General features: G+C 31.3%; 3 protein-coding genes and 1 non-coding gene across 4 annotated transcripts; 2 read left to right on the forward strand and 2 right to left on the reverse strand.

Annotated features, from left to right (window-relative positions):
• The first annotated feature begins 8,034 nt into the window (after positions 1–8,034).
• On the forward strand, positions 8,035–11,322 carry LOC123223056 (protein AUXIN SIGNALING F-BOX 2-like). Its single transcript, XM_044646117.1, has 3 exons — positions 8,035–9,135; positions 9,761–10,256; positions 10,350–11,322. Exons 1-3 carry the CDS (start codon positions 8,684–8,686, stop codon positions 11,118–11,120), a joined length of 1,719 nt encoding a protein of 572 aa, XP_044502052.1. The 5' UTR covers positions 8,035–8,683; the 3' UTR covers positions 11,121–11,322.
• A 369-nt stretch (positions 11,323–11,691) lies between these two features.
• Positions 11,692–14,359, reverse strand: LOC123223057 (cysteine-rich and transmembrane domain-containing protein WIH1). The gene is made up of 3 exons (XM_044646118.1): positions 14,082–14,359; positions 13,714–13,987; positions 11,692–12,000 (listed from the first exon to the last, which is right to left on the reverse strand). Exons 1-3 carry the CDS (start codon positions 14,122–14,124, stop codon positions 11,946–11,948), a joined length of 372 nt encoding a protein of 123 aa, XP_044502053.1. The 5' UTR covers positions 14,125–14,359; the 3' UTR covers positions 11,692–11,945.
• Positions 14,360–16,617: 2,258 nt separating this feature from the next.
• LOC123222705 (GEM-like protein 5) lies at positions 16,618–17,916 on the forward strand. Its single transcript, XM_044645613.1, has 3 exons — positions 16,618–17,138; positions 17,227–17,501; positions 17,602–17,916. The coding sequence occupies exons 1-3, from the start codon at positions 16,619–16,621 to the stop codon at positions 17,806–17,808; spliced, it is 1,002 nt and encodes a 333-aa protein (XP_044501548.1). The 5' UTR covers position 16,618; the 3' UTR covers positions 17,809–17,916.
• Positions 17,917–18,124: 208 nt separating this feature from the next.
• TRNAD-GUC lies at positions 18,125–18,196 on the reverse strand. Its single transcript has one exon. It is a non-coding gene; the product is annotated as a tRNA-Asp (tRNA).
• Positions 18,197–18,604: the final 408 nt, after the last annotated feature.

The following is an 18,604-nucleotide window of genomic DNA, read 5'->3' on the forward strand; positions in this document are numbered from 1 at the left end:
TATTCTTATTAGTTTAAAATTTCTTACTTAAACTCCTAATAATTATCAAAATTTTAATAAACTTAAAAATGCTACTTTTTTTTGTGTAACGACATTTTTAAATTATCGAGGGTCATATTAAAATTTTCAAAAACACTCTAAAACTTTTTAATTTTCCAAAATCTCCCTTAAAATTTTCATTAACTAACCCGAATATTTTCAAAAATGACAATTCACTCTCAAACTTTGGAAAAGAGTAAATAACAAAATAAGGGATTAAAACATACAGAAAGAATAAGAGAAAAGAAATAGAAAAAACTGTACAAAATGACCTTATTGTTATTTCACTTTACAAAATTTACTAATAAAAATAGATGACGGATGAAAATTTAGTTTTATGAAACTTAAGAGGTGTGAATTGTCATTTCAAAAAACCTTGGGTGGAAAAAAGTTTTTTGTCCTACAGTGAATAATCCACTAATTACTTAAATTCAAGTATTAAATCTCTATTTTGTGTTGATTATATTTATTAATAAAATTAGATATATAATTTTAAAACATAAATAATAATATTTTATTATATAATTAAACGAAATTTTATTTTTAATTTTTAATTATCTAATTATATAATAATATATATTATTTATATATAAAATTATATTAACCACATTACACTTATAAAAGGGAAGGTGGCAATTGGTAGAAAGTTGAGAGCTGGCAATAATTTTAATTATAAAAATAATAATATTAAAAAAAAATTCTTCTATTATTTTAGATTAAAATGGTTTATGTACTTCACATGGCATCAATTGTTACAAATGATGGGAGGCTGCATCTGAAAATGCAAATCATGATCATCACACTTTTAAATAATAATAATAAAAATAAATAATAAATAATAATAATAATAATTTCTTTTTCTCCTTGTAATTATATGCAAGTGGCCTAACCACTCTCCTCTTCCCCTTTTTTTAATGCAAATTGCAACCCTCTGATTGGATTTTTTTTTTAATCATAGCCTAATAAACGTCATCTCTTATTCGTTACTTGATTTGACATAACTTTCTCTACTTCATTAATTAACCCAATTGAAACCCATAATTTGTATAAACCAATTTAAAAAAAAAAAAAACCCTTCAAATTTAATGATTAATTCAAGATTTGTGAAATCTTAAACATACGACCTAACCCATCAAATCTTTTTTTATGGTAACAAAATTAGTTAACAATGATTTAAGAATGTCTAATCACGAGGGGTCCAACTAAACATAGGAGAACAAGAAATTGGTGATGCCAAAAATAAGAAAATAAAAAAAAGAAGTTAGTCAAGAAAATGACATAAAATACAAAAGTTGGGATTTTCATAAAGTTTCAACCAAAAAATGATTCAATAAAATTTAAAAAAAAAAAGAAAAACCCAATTTGAATATTTTTGATATTCCAAAAAAAGGATGTCAAGGATTGGTCAAATTATAATCTCGGTAAAGATAAGAGTGGGGTTCATTGACTAAACAAAAGTTGTGGTCATGGTGATGGTGGGTTTTGTAAAATGTACCTAAATTTCTGTAAACATTATTCATTTTTATTTTTTTTTTACTGTAAGTAGCTATGGGCATGGATGATGGGCTAGTTGGAGACAAAAAAGGAATGGGGGGAAAAAGAAAGACAAAAAATTTAGCTCATCCCTTCAAGTTTGGGGACTTAGGGTTTCACACCTGATAAAAAAATTTGTCAATAAAATTATGTTTATATATAATATACATATAATATTGCTCAAATTTTAAATGGGAAGAAAGATGTTGAACATAGCCAGCTCTGCTAGAATATACAGCTCCCATGAGGTGGCCATTATCACATAGCAACTCATCATCCTGCCCACTTTATAAAATTAATAATTATATTCAACTGAGTAGGTGAAATTTGGAAATACCATAGCCACATATCCAATAAAAATCTGGCCAAAAAGTATGCAGTTTATCCAAATTCTTACCCTTTAATTTTAAAAATAATAATTTATTTATCCATAGGCCATTAAAATTAACGAAACTCTAACTCTTTAAAATTTTATCTTTTTTTTCTCTTTAAACCTTAAAAAACTAATAATTTTTCTCTTAGGTCAAATTTTAAAAAACAACATTTCTCCTCCTAAGGTTTAATTTTCAATTCTCAATGACATCTCCAACGTCATCGCTAGTAGTTTCTCTCTCTTGACACTTCTTTTTCCTTTGATAATGTCTCTCTCAACATTTCTCCCTCTTCCAACCAATTATTTAAGCTAGAAAGACAAAGAGATTCATCGAGAAGACAAAACTCTTCATCTTCATCTAAGAAGACGACTATCTTCTCAGAATAAGACAAATCATATTCTTTTTTTTTAAGAAGACGACCATTTTCCTAGACAAAGACAAGATCCCTCGTTTTTATTTTTTCGATTTGAATAGCCGATCAGAGGAGGGAGAGATTTCGAGAGACACATCTTCGAAAAAAGAGGGAGAGGCAGCTAACAATGACATCAGAGATGTCATCAGTAATTAAAAACTAAACCCTAAGAGAAAAATGTTGTTTTTTAAAACTTGGCCTAGAGGACAAATTATTAAGTTTTAGAGTTTATAGGAAAAAGACAATAAAATTTTAGTTCATTTTTAATATTTTAAGTAAAATAACGATTTTATCTTTAAAACTAACAAACTTAACTGTCTATGGGTGGGTAAATAAGTTTTTCAAAATTAAAAGAGAGAAATTGCTAAAACAACGTACTTTGGGTGGGAATAAGTCCTTTGGCCTAAAAATCTTCCAACATGGCATACTTTGAATATAAATTAATTAAATTTATCATGTCTTATTGAAGATAACTAAATTAATTTGTTTATAAATTATAAAGATTACTAGTAATTTTCAAAGCTCAAATGTGAGATCTAAGTCTTATAATTTACATTCATTTGAGATCCTAGCATAAGACCCTTATTCTATAACCTTAACAAGATCACAACCTGCATCACACAATTGTAATTAGGAGATATGGTGGCAATTATAATACCAAATAATAAGAATTTTAAAAGAACTACACCTTAAATAGTAATTATTGAGATTGAAAAGTCTAAAATTATATAAATCTCATAATAAAGACTCATATATTTCACTGTGAAATTCAAATCTCATATATTATAGTTGAAATCCTAAAAATAAACCCCTACGATACAAAATACTTACGTTATGATGAGAAGACTAATGATTTCGCTATTTATCATTATTTATTAGGATTTTGCAATCTTTGGGTGATTGATGAACAACCATTTGTTATGTTATGTTTCATTCTTATGTGTCTCCAATTATCTTCCCATCAAATTACACCTACCCAGCTGCTTTCTTTGTACTAATGTTCTCACTCATGCCAAATCCAAATTCCTGCCTTCTATGTTCAATCATTCCTACTTGCTCATTTTGATTATACTATTCTTTTATGAGGGGAGAAAAAAAATAATGGGATTGCAGCAGGGAAGTGGTGGAAAAAGAAAATAATTGGATGATGACAAATTGACCTGGATGTGGATAAAAGGATTGAAAGCAAGCAAAGAAGTGGGACACTTACATAACATAATTGATGTAGATCTATATACCATACAAAATGACAAAACTCTTAATAATATTGGAAGAGTAGATGCCAGCCCAAGTAAAGAGCCATGCTTTGCTCACAACATTGTCCCTTAAATTAATTTGTTTAATGTATCAAACACCTTTTTTGAGGAAACCTATTTCAACCCTATCAATTAGAGTATTTTTTTAAAATTGAACTAATTATATCAAATAAGTAAAATTTTAGATCTAATGATTAATATTACAATTATAATATTAAATAATTTAAAATGGTGTATGCGAGTTTTGAATCCAAACAGTCTTGAAACTATTGGGGAATCTAACACTTGGTCATTCAATTTGCCCACTGGGGGCAAAGCGTGTAACACTTGCTCGTGAAAATGTCCCGCTGATGACCTCTGCTCCATCCAGAAGAATTACAGTAAGGTTCCCTCTCATGGAAAAAAGGAAGGAAGGAGTCAACAATACATTACCCAGATGTGACTTGAGATAAAACTAAAAGAGAACAAGCCAAAAGTATACGAAAATTAATTGAAGGTGACCGACTTTAAGTGATTTGAATACAAAAAAATTAGGCATAAACTTGAGGTATTAAGGGGAGAACCAATTCTGATTCGCCCTAAAGAAAACGATTCCAAAGTAGGGTTTTGAATTTTGACTAAAGGAAGGAGGAGGAGCAGGTAGAGTACATTCCTACAAAGTAGAGGTGGTTTTAAGTCAAAAGTGACGAATGATTGGGAAATACACGGCACAACCAACACTACCCAACTTAAATTTGTTTCTTATTATTCAATTCTTGTACCAAGTAATAGATTTTTTTTTTTGTTCTTTTTTACAATATAAAGAAAAATATAATTACGTATATTTATTATATATATATAAATAATAAATATTTATTTAATATATATTATTATATAATTAAATTATTTTAAATTAAAAATAATATAATATTTAATTATATAATAACACATATAAATATACATTCATTTATACACTGATAATTGAGGAAAATAATTTACCCTTTACTGAAATGAGACAAAATCTGGTGAGAATCTGTCCCTGAGCATTCATGTTTGGTTTAAGTCACCAAGGTCAAAGTTTCTATTAATACGTTTTGACTAATTCAATTACTCTAGAATCTCTGTTCTTTTTTGTTGTTTTATATATATATATATATATATAGAGAGAGAGAGAGAGAGAGAGAGAGAGAGAGAGAGAGAGAGAGAGAGAGAGAGTTGAATCATTTTATAGTCGAATTATAAAATCGAATCAAATTTGAATCAAATCTAGTTGAATCATTGTTCACTTGAGTTATCTTTAATTTTGACTCGATAAATTTGAGGCAAACCATTTTTCATTCAAATTGAGCTTAAACTAAGTGATGTTCAAATTTAAATTTGGTTCGTATTTACCCTCTATGTGTGGGTCTAATTTTTAAAATTCTGTTCCTATAACATCAACAAAATTTGTCATAGTTTTAGTTTTGGGAGAGACTTCAGCATTATTGCTGCATTTATGGGGTTTTGTCACATCTTAAAGGTAGTTTGTCATAATTTTGTAACACCAATTCAAGTGCCGCAAATATTACCTTAAAGAAAGTGATATCTTCTAGTTGCGTGTAATCTTTTTTCAACTATGTCGTTGTGTGTATTCTCACTCTTGAAAATATTTGTAGAGTGTGTTTACTTCGAGTAATATTTTATTATTCAAAAATAAATAATTAGTTTCAAGATAGAGTTTTAAAAATTGTGTTCGGTTTGAAGTAATAAATCTTAAATATAATTATTTTAGAAGGTGAAATTATATTATTCATTACATTATTAATAATTTTAATACGTAAGGTGAAAAACCTAGTAATAAAATTACCCCTTATCTTAGTAATTTTTTAATAATTAAGATGACTTAAGGTGGAGATGGAGTTGACAATATTTAAAGCAAAGGTGGAGATGGAATTGGAGTTGGTAATAAAATTACTCTATATATTATATATCATAATATTTTATTACTGATAAACCTACTAAAGTAATATTTCACTGTCGTTACTCAAACCACTCTTTATTGTAAACACTTATTCTTGCACACCAAATAGGTTTCTAATTTATTGAAATGGTTATGGTGTGGTGGGTTTCTATCAAGGAGCCAACTTTTTGATATGTCTGTGTGGCATCCTCAATACTCCATTCTCGAGAATCAATCTGATATATGTCTACATTATATAGTTAAAAGTCACTAGTTTCGTCTTGTCTTGGACTAATTAAGGGAGTAACTCTAACTCTTGATCAATTTATGCTAGAGAGGCTTAATCTCATTTACAATGTCACTCGTCTGGTGCCCAATGGCTGAAGCACACCTCTAACTACTAATAACACTTAAAAATCAATGATCACGTATATTCAATCTTAAACTTGCTTATCACTATTTCAACCTAAATTCTTGTCACGCTCACCAACTTTGAGCCGTGATGGTTTCCCCATAGTTTTTTTCTATGATAGTAAAGTTTCAAAATTTAAATTTAAAATTATAAAAGTGTAAAACTGTTACATTATAATATAAAATGAGATGCGTACAAGATTTATTTTTGGATATTATCTCACTTTTTGAACGTTGAATTTTCAAAGGAGTTGAGATTTGGATGAAAAATGAATATTTTGAAGCCATTTTAAAATATGTGATAACCCATAAAATTTATGTTCACAAGTAAGAGGATGATGTTATCAATCTTGAGAATTGTTTGATAGGCAGAAAAATAAGGCATTTAATTGAATAGAATAATTCTATAAAATAAAATAATAATATCTTTAAATATTATTAAATTTTTTTGTTATATTTTGGTTACTCCAACACGAAAGAGGGGCAGGTATGATAGCAATTTCATTGAAAAGGAAAAATAAAAAAGATTTTATTCCGATTGTAGTTGCTTTCAGGATTAACCAAACACGTAAGAAAAAAGTAACTTATGATGCATAATATTTATTTAAGATATGGTGTGATATAATATAAATAAAAAATAATTATATATAATAAATAAGTATATTATATAATATAATATATATTTATGATAAAATATATATATTATTGGTATATATTAATATATTTTTTAAAAAATAATAATATAATAATATATATATAATCTTAAAATTTTAAAGGTATTTATAATATATTTTAAAATAATAATATATTAATTATATTTTTTATTTTTTAAAAATTGTATTATACGATACGATATTCTATACATAAAAGAAAAAAAATTAAGTTTTTAATACACAATATGATATGCTATTCAATTATTATACTCTTAAATTTTACTATTATTACTTAAAAGTAAAATTGTTATTTACTAAAATATTTTTAAAAAACTAACATTTTATCATGTTTCCTCCCTCTAAGTTAAAAATCTAACAAAATTTTCTAACTCAAGGTTTGAAAAATTAATATTTTCCCTTACGGCTTTTCTAACCCCACTGACAATGGTGGGAGACGACAAGGGTGATGGGGACATTCTCCCTCTTTCTCAGCTTTCTTTCAATTATGCTTCATTTTTTATTATCATCGACCAATAAAGATGAATCATTAATCTCTCGACAAAAACGAATCGCATCTTCATACTGAGAAAAAGAAGAGTCTTCGTTGGTCAGTTTTCTCGATCGGTGATAGTTAAAAATAGAATGAGACAGAAAGAAAAGCTAGGAGAGAGAGAGAGAATACTGTCATCGCTGTCATCTTTAATCGTCGGTAGTGCGTTAGAAAAACCCTAAAGAAAATATGTAAGTTTTTCAAACTTTAAGTAAAAAATATAATATATAAGTAGATTTTTATGTTTTTGATATTTATGGAAAAAAACATTAGGTTTTCGTCAAAACTGGGGTGGGAGAGAGCCATTTGGCCTTATTATAAAACCCCATGGTTCAGTTAATTAGATAATTATTGAAATTATTAAATTCGTAATTTCAATTGAATAATATACCTGCAGTGAAAAAGAGATAAGGTGAAAAAAAGGTAAATTTCTGACGAATAAAAGTTGTTTATCTGCAGAAGAAACTTCAACCCCATTCCCTTTCTCTAGAGTACACAATTTTATTGTACTCGCTATCCATGATCATTATATAGATGTGGATTCGTCACAGGGCGCGAGTTATTTATACTCGCGCCAATAATAAACCCAAAATCTTATCTGCGTCGTGGCATTCTCGTGATTTTTGAGAAAATGAGTGTCATTTATCTGACAGCGCAGTGCCGTTCTCTTTAGTAAGACTTTAGCAGAGAGAAAGGGCTCTCTTCCAAATCAGAGATAACGACACATGCATGACACCTCACTCAACGGTCAAGATTCCCTCAATCTTTCCGTCAAAAGATTCAAAGCAACACAGACCGTCGGATACAAAACTAGGGTTATTTGACTCGACTATGGTTAAATAAGTATCCCTGGTTAATTACCTAAACCAAAAAAAGGCAGAGAGCTTTGGGAGTTTGAGTTGAGCTTCACTGATTTAGGACTCTCGAGAGTTGGGACAAACACGAAGAACTCTTCCTTGTCATTGTGCTGTGTTTTAAAAATTCTGTATAATTTTTCTTTTTCTTCCCCCATGTTAATCTCACTATATCATCATTAGATTTTCGACGTAGTTAAAACGCTGTATTCATGGAAGCGTTTGTTTTTTCTCAGATCTATGGATTTCATTTGTTTTTCAACGTTTTTTCATCGCTGTAATCACTTTGAAGATGATCACTGCAGGGATATTTTCTCTTTCAAAAACCACCCTTTTTTTCTCGAGAAAATTCGAGTTATTTCTCTCTTTTATCTTTAGATCTTAATAATCTCAAAGTACAGAGAGAATATAAAACAATCCCATTTGTTTTTTTTTTTTATAATTTTTTTACCATCATTTTCTAATCTCTGTACTCGGTACTTTTAGATCTTTAGATCTGATCTCATTATTGAAAATTTTAGGTAGCTTAGGAAGATTCCCTCTGAATTAGATCTGGGTTTTAATTAGCAAGGCTTTGTCATCTCTTTTTCTTTAATTTCTGGATAAATTTGTTATTTTCCTGAGAAATTTTTTTTTCTGGGATAAGAAAGTTGGGGAGTTAGGGATTGAATGCCGAGAAAAAGATGAATTATTTTCCAGACGAGGTAATAGGACACGTGTTCGATTTTATAACATCACATAAGGACCGAAACGCGGTGTCGTTAGTGTGCAAATCATGGTACAAAATCGAAAGATTGAGCAGGCAAAGAGTTTTCATTGGCAACTGTTATGCTATCAGTCCGGAGAGAGTAATCGACAGGTTTCCGGAGCTCAAGTCCTTAACGTTGAAGGGCAAGCCGCATTTTGCGGACTTCAACTTGGTCCCGCATGATTGGGGCGGGATTCTTTACCCTTGGATCGAAGCTTTTGCCAAGAGTAGGGTTGGCTTGGAGGAGTTGAGGTTGAAGAGGATGGTAGTTTCGGATGAGAGTCTCGAGTTGCTCTCGAAGTCGTTCGTGAATTTCAAAGCCTTGGTTCTTGTTAGCTGTGAAGGGTTCACAACTGATGGGCTCGCTGCTGTAGCTGCGAATTGTAGGTAAGAAAAATTTAATAATTTTTGGATTCTTTTCAGGTGTTTGTGTGGATTTTGCTTGGTTTGATTTGTCACTGTGAAATGGTTCATATTTCAATTTGTGACATTAGCATTTAACTTCTTGTAAAATTAGATTTATGGTTTGATTTATGCTTGGTTTGATTTGTCACTGTGAAATGGTTTATCTGGATTCTTGATTGTGTAGCTCTCTTGTTTGATTGGCCAACAGGAAGAAGATGATATGCTGTTGAGGGGTTTTTCGCTTGTTATCTCTTTAGCATATGTTCTATTATTGATGCTAGCTGTGATTGTTGAACGATTATTCAAATTGGTATTCTTAAGCGATGCTGATAAGGTTTTTATTACTTTGGATGCTTAACTGTGTGATATTCTAGGGGGTTTTTAAGTTTGAATTGAGCAAGCTACTCTCTGCTTTTTGTATTTTGGGGGAAAACCTGTTATAAGTGGATAATCAGACCACATAACTTTTTTTACTGTCCAGTGATCAATTTATTCTTTACTCGGATGGACTATTTCCATTTAAGCTCCTCATTTTAAGGTTGCTGGTAAACATTAAGTATAATGGATTTGCCTTTACTTTTCTTTTTTTCTATTTTCTCCATTGTAGGTTTCTTAGGGAGCTGGACTTGCAAGAAAATGAAGTAGAGGATCATAGAGGCCATTGGATTAGCTGCTTTCCCGAAAGTTGCACTTCTCTTGTCTCCCTGAACTTTGCATGCCTCAAAGGAGATATAAATTTGAAAGCCCTCGAAAGACTTGTAGCGAGGTCTCCTAATCTCAAAAGTTTGAGATTAAACCGGGCAGTGCCTCTTGATGCACTGCAAAAGATACTGAGGCGAGCTCCTCAGCTAGTGGACTTGGGTACTGGGTCCTTTGTACATGATCCAGCATCCGACGCCTTCAACAAATTAAAGGCTACCATTCTGAATTGCAAGTCAATAAGGAGTTTGTCGGGTTTTTTGGAGGTTTCTCCTCGTTGTCTGTCAGCTATTCACCCAATTTGTCAGAACCTAACCTCCTTGAATCTAAGCTATGCCCCAGGCATTCATGGAAATGATCTGATAAAGTTTATTCAACACTGCAGGAAACTTGAGCGATTATGGGTATGATCTTATAACCTACTCTCACTATCATTACTGAATATAAAATTTTAATCAATATGAGATGAATGATCATAACTCTGATATTCTCTGTAGATACTGGATTGTATTGGAGATAAAGGATTGGGGGTGGTAGCTTCCAATTGTAAAGAATTGCAAGAATTGAGGGTTTTCCCATCTGATCCCTCTGGGATAGGCAATGCTTCTGTAACAGAGGAAGGTCTTGTTGCCATATCTGCTGGTTGCCCAAAGCTTCATTCATTGTTGTACTTCTGTCAGCAGATGACTAATGCTGCTCTCATAACTGTGGCAAAAAATTGCTCTAATTTTACCCGCTTCAGATTGTGCATCCTTGAACCTACAAAACCTGACCCTGTCACCATGCAGCCCTTGGATGAAGGTTTTGGGGCAATTGTTCAATCTTGCAAGCGTCTAAGGCGTTTATCACTCTCTGGCCTGTTAACCGATCAGGTTTTCCTTTATATTGGAATGTATGCTGAGCAGCTGGAAATGCTTTCTATTGCATTTGCTGGGAACAGTGACAAGGGAATGCTCTATGTATTGAATGGGTGTAAGAAGCTTTGCAAGCTAGAAATCATGGACTGTCCCTTTGGTGACACTGCACTTCTAATGGACGTGGGAAAGTATGAAACAATGCGATCCCTTTGGATGTCGTCCTGTGAAGTTACCCTTGGAGGCTGCAAGGCACTTGCGAAGGATATGCCAATGGTCAACGTTGAGATCATAGAAGAAGATGATCTGATTGATTTTAGCTCTGATGATAAACAAAAAGTAGGGAAGATGTACTTGTATCGTACATTGGTTGGGCCGAGGAAAGATGCACCAGAGTTTGTGCGGACTCTATAAGTTCAACCTCAGTGCATGTGTGTAGGTCTGGCCAATTGTTTCCCTTCTCCAGTAATTGTACTTTTCTTAGGCCAGCTGATTATTATGGATTTCTAGGCTTTTGGTGATTTAGCCGTATGCACTTTTTTGTTTAATTCATGAGAGATTTGCTACTAGTAATCGTTTTTACTTTAATACATCTGTGTTAATATTGGCAAAATCAGTCAAAAGGCATCATCTATGTAAATCTTAGTTCTACGCTTCATTGTTTGAAGAGGAGAAACTGAAGCCTATATTGATTGTACGCAACTGATTGCCTGCAAATCTCTATATGGGTTTTCATGATTTGTAAATATAGAACAGAACATAAAAGCAACTCAGAAAGTATGTTCTGAGGTAAATGACATTGCTATTACGGTTATCTCAATTTTTACACCAAAATTTACACCTTATGTGTCATTGAGATATGAATGAAATAGTGATTTGATGAGTGAAATTCTTTGAATGCCAACAGATTAGTCATGGAGCTTGCTTCATTAAAGCAAATACTGAAAATTATTGAAAGGGAAACGCTCTCGTTAAACAGGAGAGATTTTATAGGGTAAGAATATAAAAACTGTATTTATAAAGATGGATTCTGTTTATATATTCAAAGCCAAATACTATCAAATTAAACTGGGCATAGATCATGGAATTACTACTGGTATGAAAACGAGAGAAAACAAGAACGACTAGAATCCACATTCCTGAGCCATAACGGAGAACTGATCAAAGCAAGTTTACTAAAGAAGCAACAAATGTTGCGAAACCAGAAGCATTAAAGGTAACGTGTCCTTGATGCAACCATTATATAAAGAAGCAGCATTCCTCCATCATACAACAGCAACACAATGCGGCCAAACTGCAACGCAAGAAAAAATTAGACAGTAGTTGAGACATCAAAATGCAAAAACAGTCAACAGTTGGCAACACAGAATATGAATTGAGCCCACCAAGATGTAATAGATCCCTTCCCATGAAAGGTTGTGATTTTGCAACAACATGTTAGATGTTTAAAATAAATTGTAGCCCAACATTTCATATAAAAGCAAATCCAGTAGCAAAGGTCCAAAACGCATTTCGTGTAGCTCAGGAAGGTCTTTTATCAAGAAATGGTTAGGATTTCAACCAGCATAAGGTATTTCAGTTTTTTTTAAAAAAAGAGATAACTATGGAAGAGTAATCCTAAACAACTAATCACTTATCTTAGGTGTGAACAACCTAAAGAAAACGATTGTTTCCTCAATGTAATAACTTTTGCATCCCTCCAAACTCAGTAAGATGCAACAACCGTATAAAGAATTAACCCTTCTTAGATTCAATAGATTACTACTAAATAAGAAGACCATTTCTAAGATAAATTTGCACCGCAAATAGATATGAAAAGACCTCACATGAAACAGAGATGAATGGCACAGCTAAACACGCAAGGAAAGCCAAGTAAACCAATACTTAAACATAACTGTCATTCTAATCTAAATAACCAAGGAGTGCAAAATAAACAAGTTCTTGAAAAAAACCTCCTCAGTCTGAGGATTGGGAGATTAAAACATAAGTTGCTTAAATAAGTCCTCTAATAATTTAAAGACAAAATAGAGGAATGAGGATACCAAGAACTGAACACATCCTAAATTTTTTTCCTTTCCTTGTCGGAATGACATGAATAAGGCAGAAAATAATCAGGCGCTAAACTGGGCTCCAACTCTCCAAAACAACAATGTTTTAACTCTTTTGTGTTCTTATGTTAATCGACAAGAATAAGAAATATGCCATCTTCATAGATAATCCCCAATTACCTCTTAATGGTAACATTATAAAGTTTTGATGCCAAATATGATCAGCACTGCCATTAAGCATATTTGTTGACAATAATTATAAAGATGTAACCTCATACATAGGACCAACATTTTAAACAACCCAACTCACTCAAACTTAATATAGAAATACATGGCAAACACCCCTGACAAAATACAGCATAGACAAGAAACCAAAACCTTTATCAATGGAGGCATTTCATATAGTTATATACATTAACAAATGTATTCAAGAAACTAAAATACAAACTGGAATATGTTGCATAGAAGTATTATCCATAGTCCTTGAGATAATATATTGATATGCCACTTTTGAAGTGCTAAATGCAATTGACCTTTCGTCATTGACCTTTTTAAAATCTTCATATGAAAACACTTAAAGAAATTAATTAAAGAATCCACAGTTAAACATTGATAAACACATCCATCCATGTCAACAAAATGAATAAACTCAGAGACGACCAGGAATAGGCACAAAAATCAGAGAGTAGATACATACTCATACCAAACCAGTCCTAACAGGTAATTAAGACACTTAAAAGGAGATTTTTTTAGAAATCTAAAATTTGAAATAAAAATGAAAGTTCAAAACTTTTAATGACAGAAAAACCGTATAAGAATAAATCATAAATTAATCCACTTCACAAAAATGACTAAAGAAAAAATGTGTAAACACATGTTAGTATGTGGCATGTTTCCATTATACAACAATAATATCTTAAATAACATGAATCCCAAATAAAAGAGAAAAGTAGTCATACCAGCCTTGTAGAAAGGAAGTGCAACCAGTATCATTATTCTGGTAATGATAGTGTTCGTAGTGGCAGTACTGTGGCTGACCAGGATAAGGTGGCGGTGGAGGATACCCTTCCGCAAAATACCCCTGGTAACCCTCGTATGGGCGTTGCCCAGGCGGAGGGTAAGGATACCCAGGTGGCGGCGGGGGTGGTGGGTAACCCTCGTACGGAGGTGGTGGCGCAGATGGGAACCCAGGCGATGGTGGCGGTGGTGGTGGTGGATAGCGGAGTGAATAGCCTAGAAGAAAACAAAGATTAAAAAAAAGAAAAATTAGAATCAATAATAAAATTCCATATCAGAAGATCAACAAATTGGATGACGATAAACAAACCTGGTGGAGCATAGGGGTCGTTCGGAGGTCTCTGGTAACTCATATTGCAGTGTTTTGGGAATCGACAAGGTTGATAGAAATTGGAACAGTTGCTGATGATTTTGGTTTAGAAAGATGGATGCACAAGTACTTCTGTTAGAAGATTCAGAAATCTTGTTACAACTTACGCCTAAGTGCCAAGCTGTCTGCAATCAGGTTAACCATCTCCTCCATTGTCAAGTCTTGCGCTATATTCATCAAATTAGCCCAGTGCATTCTGCACCTGGTCCACAGTAATCTATTTTAAAGGCTCCAAATGGGCTTAGGTAAATTAGTCGGTCCAGAAAACAGGATTCAATCCATTTAGTTTGTCAGTGGAGGTTTCCCAAGTTGATGGGTAGACCGGACTTTTGCCATGTCACACAACAGAAACATTACTCCTATCGTTATATTTGGCAGTTAAAGGTTCGGCAGAAAACTACGTTTACCTATTTTAAAAATATGATATATTTATTATTATATAATTAAATAATTTTAAATAAATAATAATTAAATACTCACTTAAATAATAATATATAAAATATATATTTATTTATATACTCAAAATATATATAATTTTATTTTGAATTAAAAACTTATAAAATAATAAATAAAATATATATTTATTTATATACTCACAATAAATATACATATTCGTACGAAGTTGATAGGCTGCCACGGGTTTTCTAGCTAAGCCGAGGTTAGGTTGTCTTCCCTTTCCTTGCTTGAAGTTTGGGCTTGGTTTGTTTTTAATATACTTGAAAAAAATAAAATACTAAGCCAAATGACTATTTCCCACCAAGGTTTGATGAAATGATTCTTACCCTCAACGTTTCAAAAAGTCAAATTCCCACCCATTATAGCGCATCTACTTATAGCAATAAATCTATTAAAATTTCTTGAAAATGATTATTTTACCATTTTATTAAGTTTATAAAACCATCATTAATATTTAATATAAATATCAAATTATCAATATATTTTTATTAGATTTAAAATTTCTTACTAAAACTTATAAAAAATATGAAAACTCTAACTAATTTTAAAATGTTACATTTTTATAAGTTCTTTAAAAGTAAAACAGTAACCTTTTAAACTATTAAAGGTATATTAAAAATTAAAAATTTTCAAAAACACCTCTAAACTTTTTCAAATTTTCAAAACCCTAAAAAATTTTTGTTAACACTACAGTATTTTTAAAAATTATAATGTACACCCTAAACTTTTGGAAAGGGAAAATAAAATAAATAAGGGGGGAAAATTATAATAGTCTTTTAGCCTAAAAACTAATTCACTTAATTAAAAATTAGAAAAACAATAAAGTTATGAGTAAAAACAACGTATATAATTTTATATATAAATAACAACATATCACCGTGTGATGATATGTTATTTTTTATACATGTAACACTGTTTATTATCTTTATGTCGACCCCCCTATTTTTAGAGGGTGTTTGATTGAGAGTTTATAAAGAATACTTTAATAATTTATTTTTTATTATTTATATTATTTTGTTTAGTTTATAAGTAATAAAAGATTTCAATAATATTATATTATTAATGATGATGTAGTATGTAATATAAGAGATAATTTGATTACTAATTTTACTTTAAGTATTAAAAAATTATAATGGTAATATTAATTTTATTATAACTATATTTTTATTTATTAATTTTTTTAAAGATAAAATTGTTTTTAATTAATATAAAAAATATTTTAAAATAATTAAACTCAAGAGTATTTAAATAAAATAATATACTAATATTTTTTTATTATCTCTAATAAAATATAATAATTATTTATTTTTATCAAATTTTATCATTTATATTTAATAATCTTTAAAAATTTTAATTTTAATAACAAAATATTTTCCAAATCATGGGCCTTCTAACAATATTAACATTCAAATGGGTTGGGCAACCAATGTACTCCAAAACAGAATTACTTGACAGAGCAATGTGAATTCTTGATGTAATAAAATTTCTACTTTGAATTTAAAATTACGATTAAGCGTCATCTCATTCTTTATTGACAAATTACCTTTTTAAATACCAATTATCCAATAATATAATATTCTTATTATAAAATTAGAAATCATCATAAAATTATATATATATCTATTTTAAATACGTAAATATAAATATTTATATATATTATTATATAATTAAATAATTTTAAATTAAAAATAAAATAATATTTAATTATATAATAATAAAGATAAATATATATTTTTATATCTAAAGTAAATATATAAAATATTATTCAATAATAAAAACATAAGGCTCCAAATGGAAGCTTCTATAAGGTGATGACACATCCGCGTAGTTGTTAATTACTTTGCTCGGGAATCCTTTGGGTTTGATGAAAAAGACGCGGCTAAGCAACCGTCCAAGTCGCCGATTCACTCCTAAACCGCGTATTCCATTTCTTAAATCTAAATCTAATACATCGCCTTCATGTGCATCATATAATAGTCCTCCCTTACCGCCTTATCAAAACTATAAATACCCGTTGAATCATGCATTCATTTACATCACCAAGACTAAAATATCCCAGTATTTTAATCATACCGCCATCAAACCCCTCTGAGAAGCCCCTAGTTTCAGAAATGAACAACACCAACGGCCAAGAATCTCACCCTCATTATCCTTCGGTTTCTTCTCCCAATCCAAATTACGAAACAAACCCATTTGCATCAAGTTCAAGCAGCGCCCAAAACAGGCAATCTGATCATCACCATCAGCCTGCAGGTCCATCGTCAGCTTCTGCGCCGGAATCTACAGCCCCAGATGCTGAGAAATGGGGGACTCATGTGATGGGAGCACCTGCTGTTCCCACTTGCCATCCGGACAACAAAAAAGCAGCCTTGTGGGGTGGTTCAGCTGATCATGATAATCAAGCTCAACAACCTTATCATCATCCTTACCTTCTGTACACTCCCGTTGAGAAACCAAGCAGTCCCATGGAATCCATTCTTAATGTCTTCAATTCTTGGAGTAATAAGGCTGAAACTATGGCCAATAATATTTGGCACAATCGTAAGTTCAAACAATAAAAACAGTCATTTTTATAAGCTTTGCTTCATCCGAAAATTTAGCACAATTAACGTTGTTTATGTTTTTGCAGTTCGAACGAACTCGTCTGTGCCTGAAGCTGCGTGGGGGAAGATGAGCCTAAACGCGAAAGCATTAACAGGAGGTGGATTCGAGACAGTATACAAGCAAACTTTTGGTACATATCCAAACGAGAATCTGAAGAAGACGTTTGCCTGTTACCTTTCAACATCAACAGGGCCTGTAGCTGGAACTCTATATCTCTCAAATGTTCATCTAGCTTTCTGCAGTGATCGCCCCTTGTCTTTTACAGCACCCTCCGGCCAGAAGACTTGGAGCTACTACAAGGTAAAGTAATTATCTGTCAATCACAATACATGAACATAATCAGTATAAAATTAATGCTTAATTCATTTGATTTGATTCTTGCTTGTTTGAAATATTACAGGTTATGGTACCTTTGGCCATGATTGGCACCGTCAAACCAGTGGTGATGAGGGAAAATCCATCAGAAAAATACATCCAGATTGTAACTGTTGATGGGCATGAGTTTTGGTTCATGGGATTTGTCAACTATGATAAAGCCTGTCGACATCTTTCAGAAAGTATCTCAATTTTTGTAGCACCTGGTGTACCAGCACAACCAACTGCCTAGATCTTTCATTCAGATCCTCAGTTTCTGCTATTAATTAATGGTTTCTTGTATTCCAATTTTTCGATTTTTGACTTTTGAGTATGCAATAAAATGGATATGCTTGATTTATTTTTTTCTGGGATAATGATGTAGTTGTTTATTAATTCGATTATTATATTTAATTACAGACCATTAAATGCCTCGTTAAAATGTTCGCCAGATTTATACTGCATGACACACCGACAAGCTCTTGAGTGTTGCAGGGGAGTTTTTGACAGTTAATCAAACGTCTAGGGGGTTCTAATTACTGAAAAATATAACAAGCTAAAAAATACGGCGCCGTTGCCGGGGATCGAACCCGGGTCACCTGCGTGACAGGCAGGAATACTTACCACTATACTACAACGACTCAGATAATAAGGGGGTCCTTGCTAAAACCATATAAAAGGAAATTCAAAATAAAAGTAAATTCAAATGCTTTGAGTTTCAAAACTAGATGAATGACTTAGAAAACCCTCCAAATTCTACTTAATGTTAAAATTCATTTTGAGGCGTATATTTTAATTAGATATTCAGATGATATATTATTATATGATTAAATATTAATTTATTATTAATTTAAAATCATCCAATTATATGAATAATCTATGTATCTAATTATACATTGAAAAATATGTATATATAATTTTATAATCTATATAGTTTTATTGTATCTCTATATCAGTCAGTCACACATGCTTAACTTCCGGTAACAATATAACTATTCAAATTGGTTAGAGACCCAATCTAATTCAAAACAAAATTACTTAACAAAGTA

This window comes from Mangifera indica, chromosome 8 (assembly GCF_011075055.1).
Source record: "Mangifera indica cultivar Alphonso chromosome 8, CATAS_Mindica_2.1, whole genome shotgun sequence".
In the NCBI taxonomy this organism is placed as follows: Eukaryota; Viridiplantae; Streptophyta; class Magnoliopsida; order Sapindales; family Anacardiaceae; genus Mangifera; species Mangifera indica.

Coding starts and splice junctions, on each gene's coding strand:
- LOC123223056 (XM_044646117.1), top strand. CDS start 8,684: ATGAATTATTTTCCAGACGAGGTAATAGGACACGTGTTCGATTTTATA. Junction 9,136..9,760: donor GCTGTAGCTGCGAATTGTAG/GTAAGAAAAATT, acceptor TCTCCATTGTAG/GTTTCTTAGGGAGCTGGACT. Junction 10,257..10,349: donor GGAAACTTGAGCGATTATGG/GTATGATCTTAT, acceptor TATTCTCTGTAG/ATACTGGATTGTATTGGAGA.
- LOC123223057 (XM_044646118.1), bottom strand. CDS start 14,124: ATGAGTTACCAGAGACCTCCGAACGACCCCTATGCTCCACCAG. Junction 13,988..14,081: donor CGACCCCTATGCTCCACCAG/GTTTGTTTATCG, acceptor GTTTTCTTCTAG/GCTATTCACTCCGCTATCCA. Junction 12,001..13,713: donor ACTTCCTTTCTACAAGGCTG/GTATGACTACTT, acceptor CTTGCGTTGCAG/TTTGGCCGCATTGTGTTGCT.
- LOC123222705 (XM_044645613.1), top strand. CDS start 16,619: ATGCATTCATTTACATCACCAAGACTAAAATATCCCAGTATTTTAATC. Junction 17,139..17,226: donor CAATAATATTTGGCACAATC/GTAAGTTCAAAC, acceptor ATGTTTTTGCAG/TTCGAACGAACTCGTCTGTG. Junction 17,502..17,601: donor AGACTTGGAGCTACTACAAG/GTAAAGTAATTA, acceptor GAAATATTACAG/GTTATGGTACCTTTGGCCAT.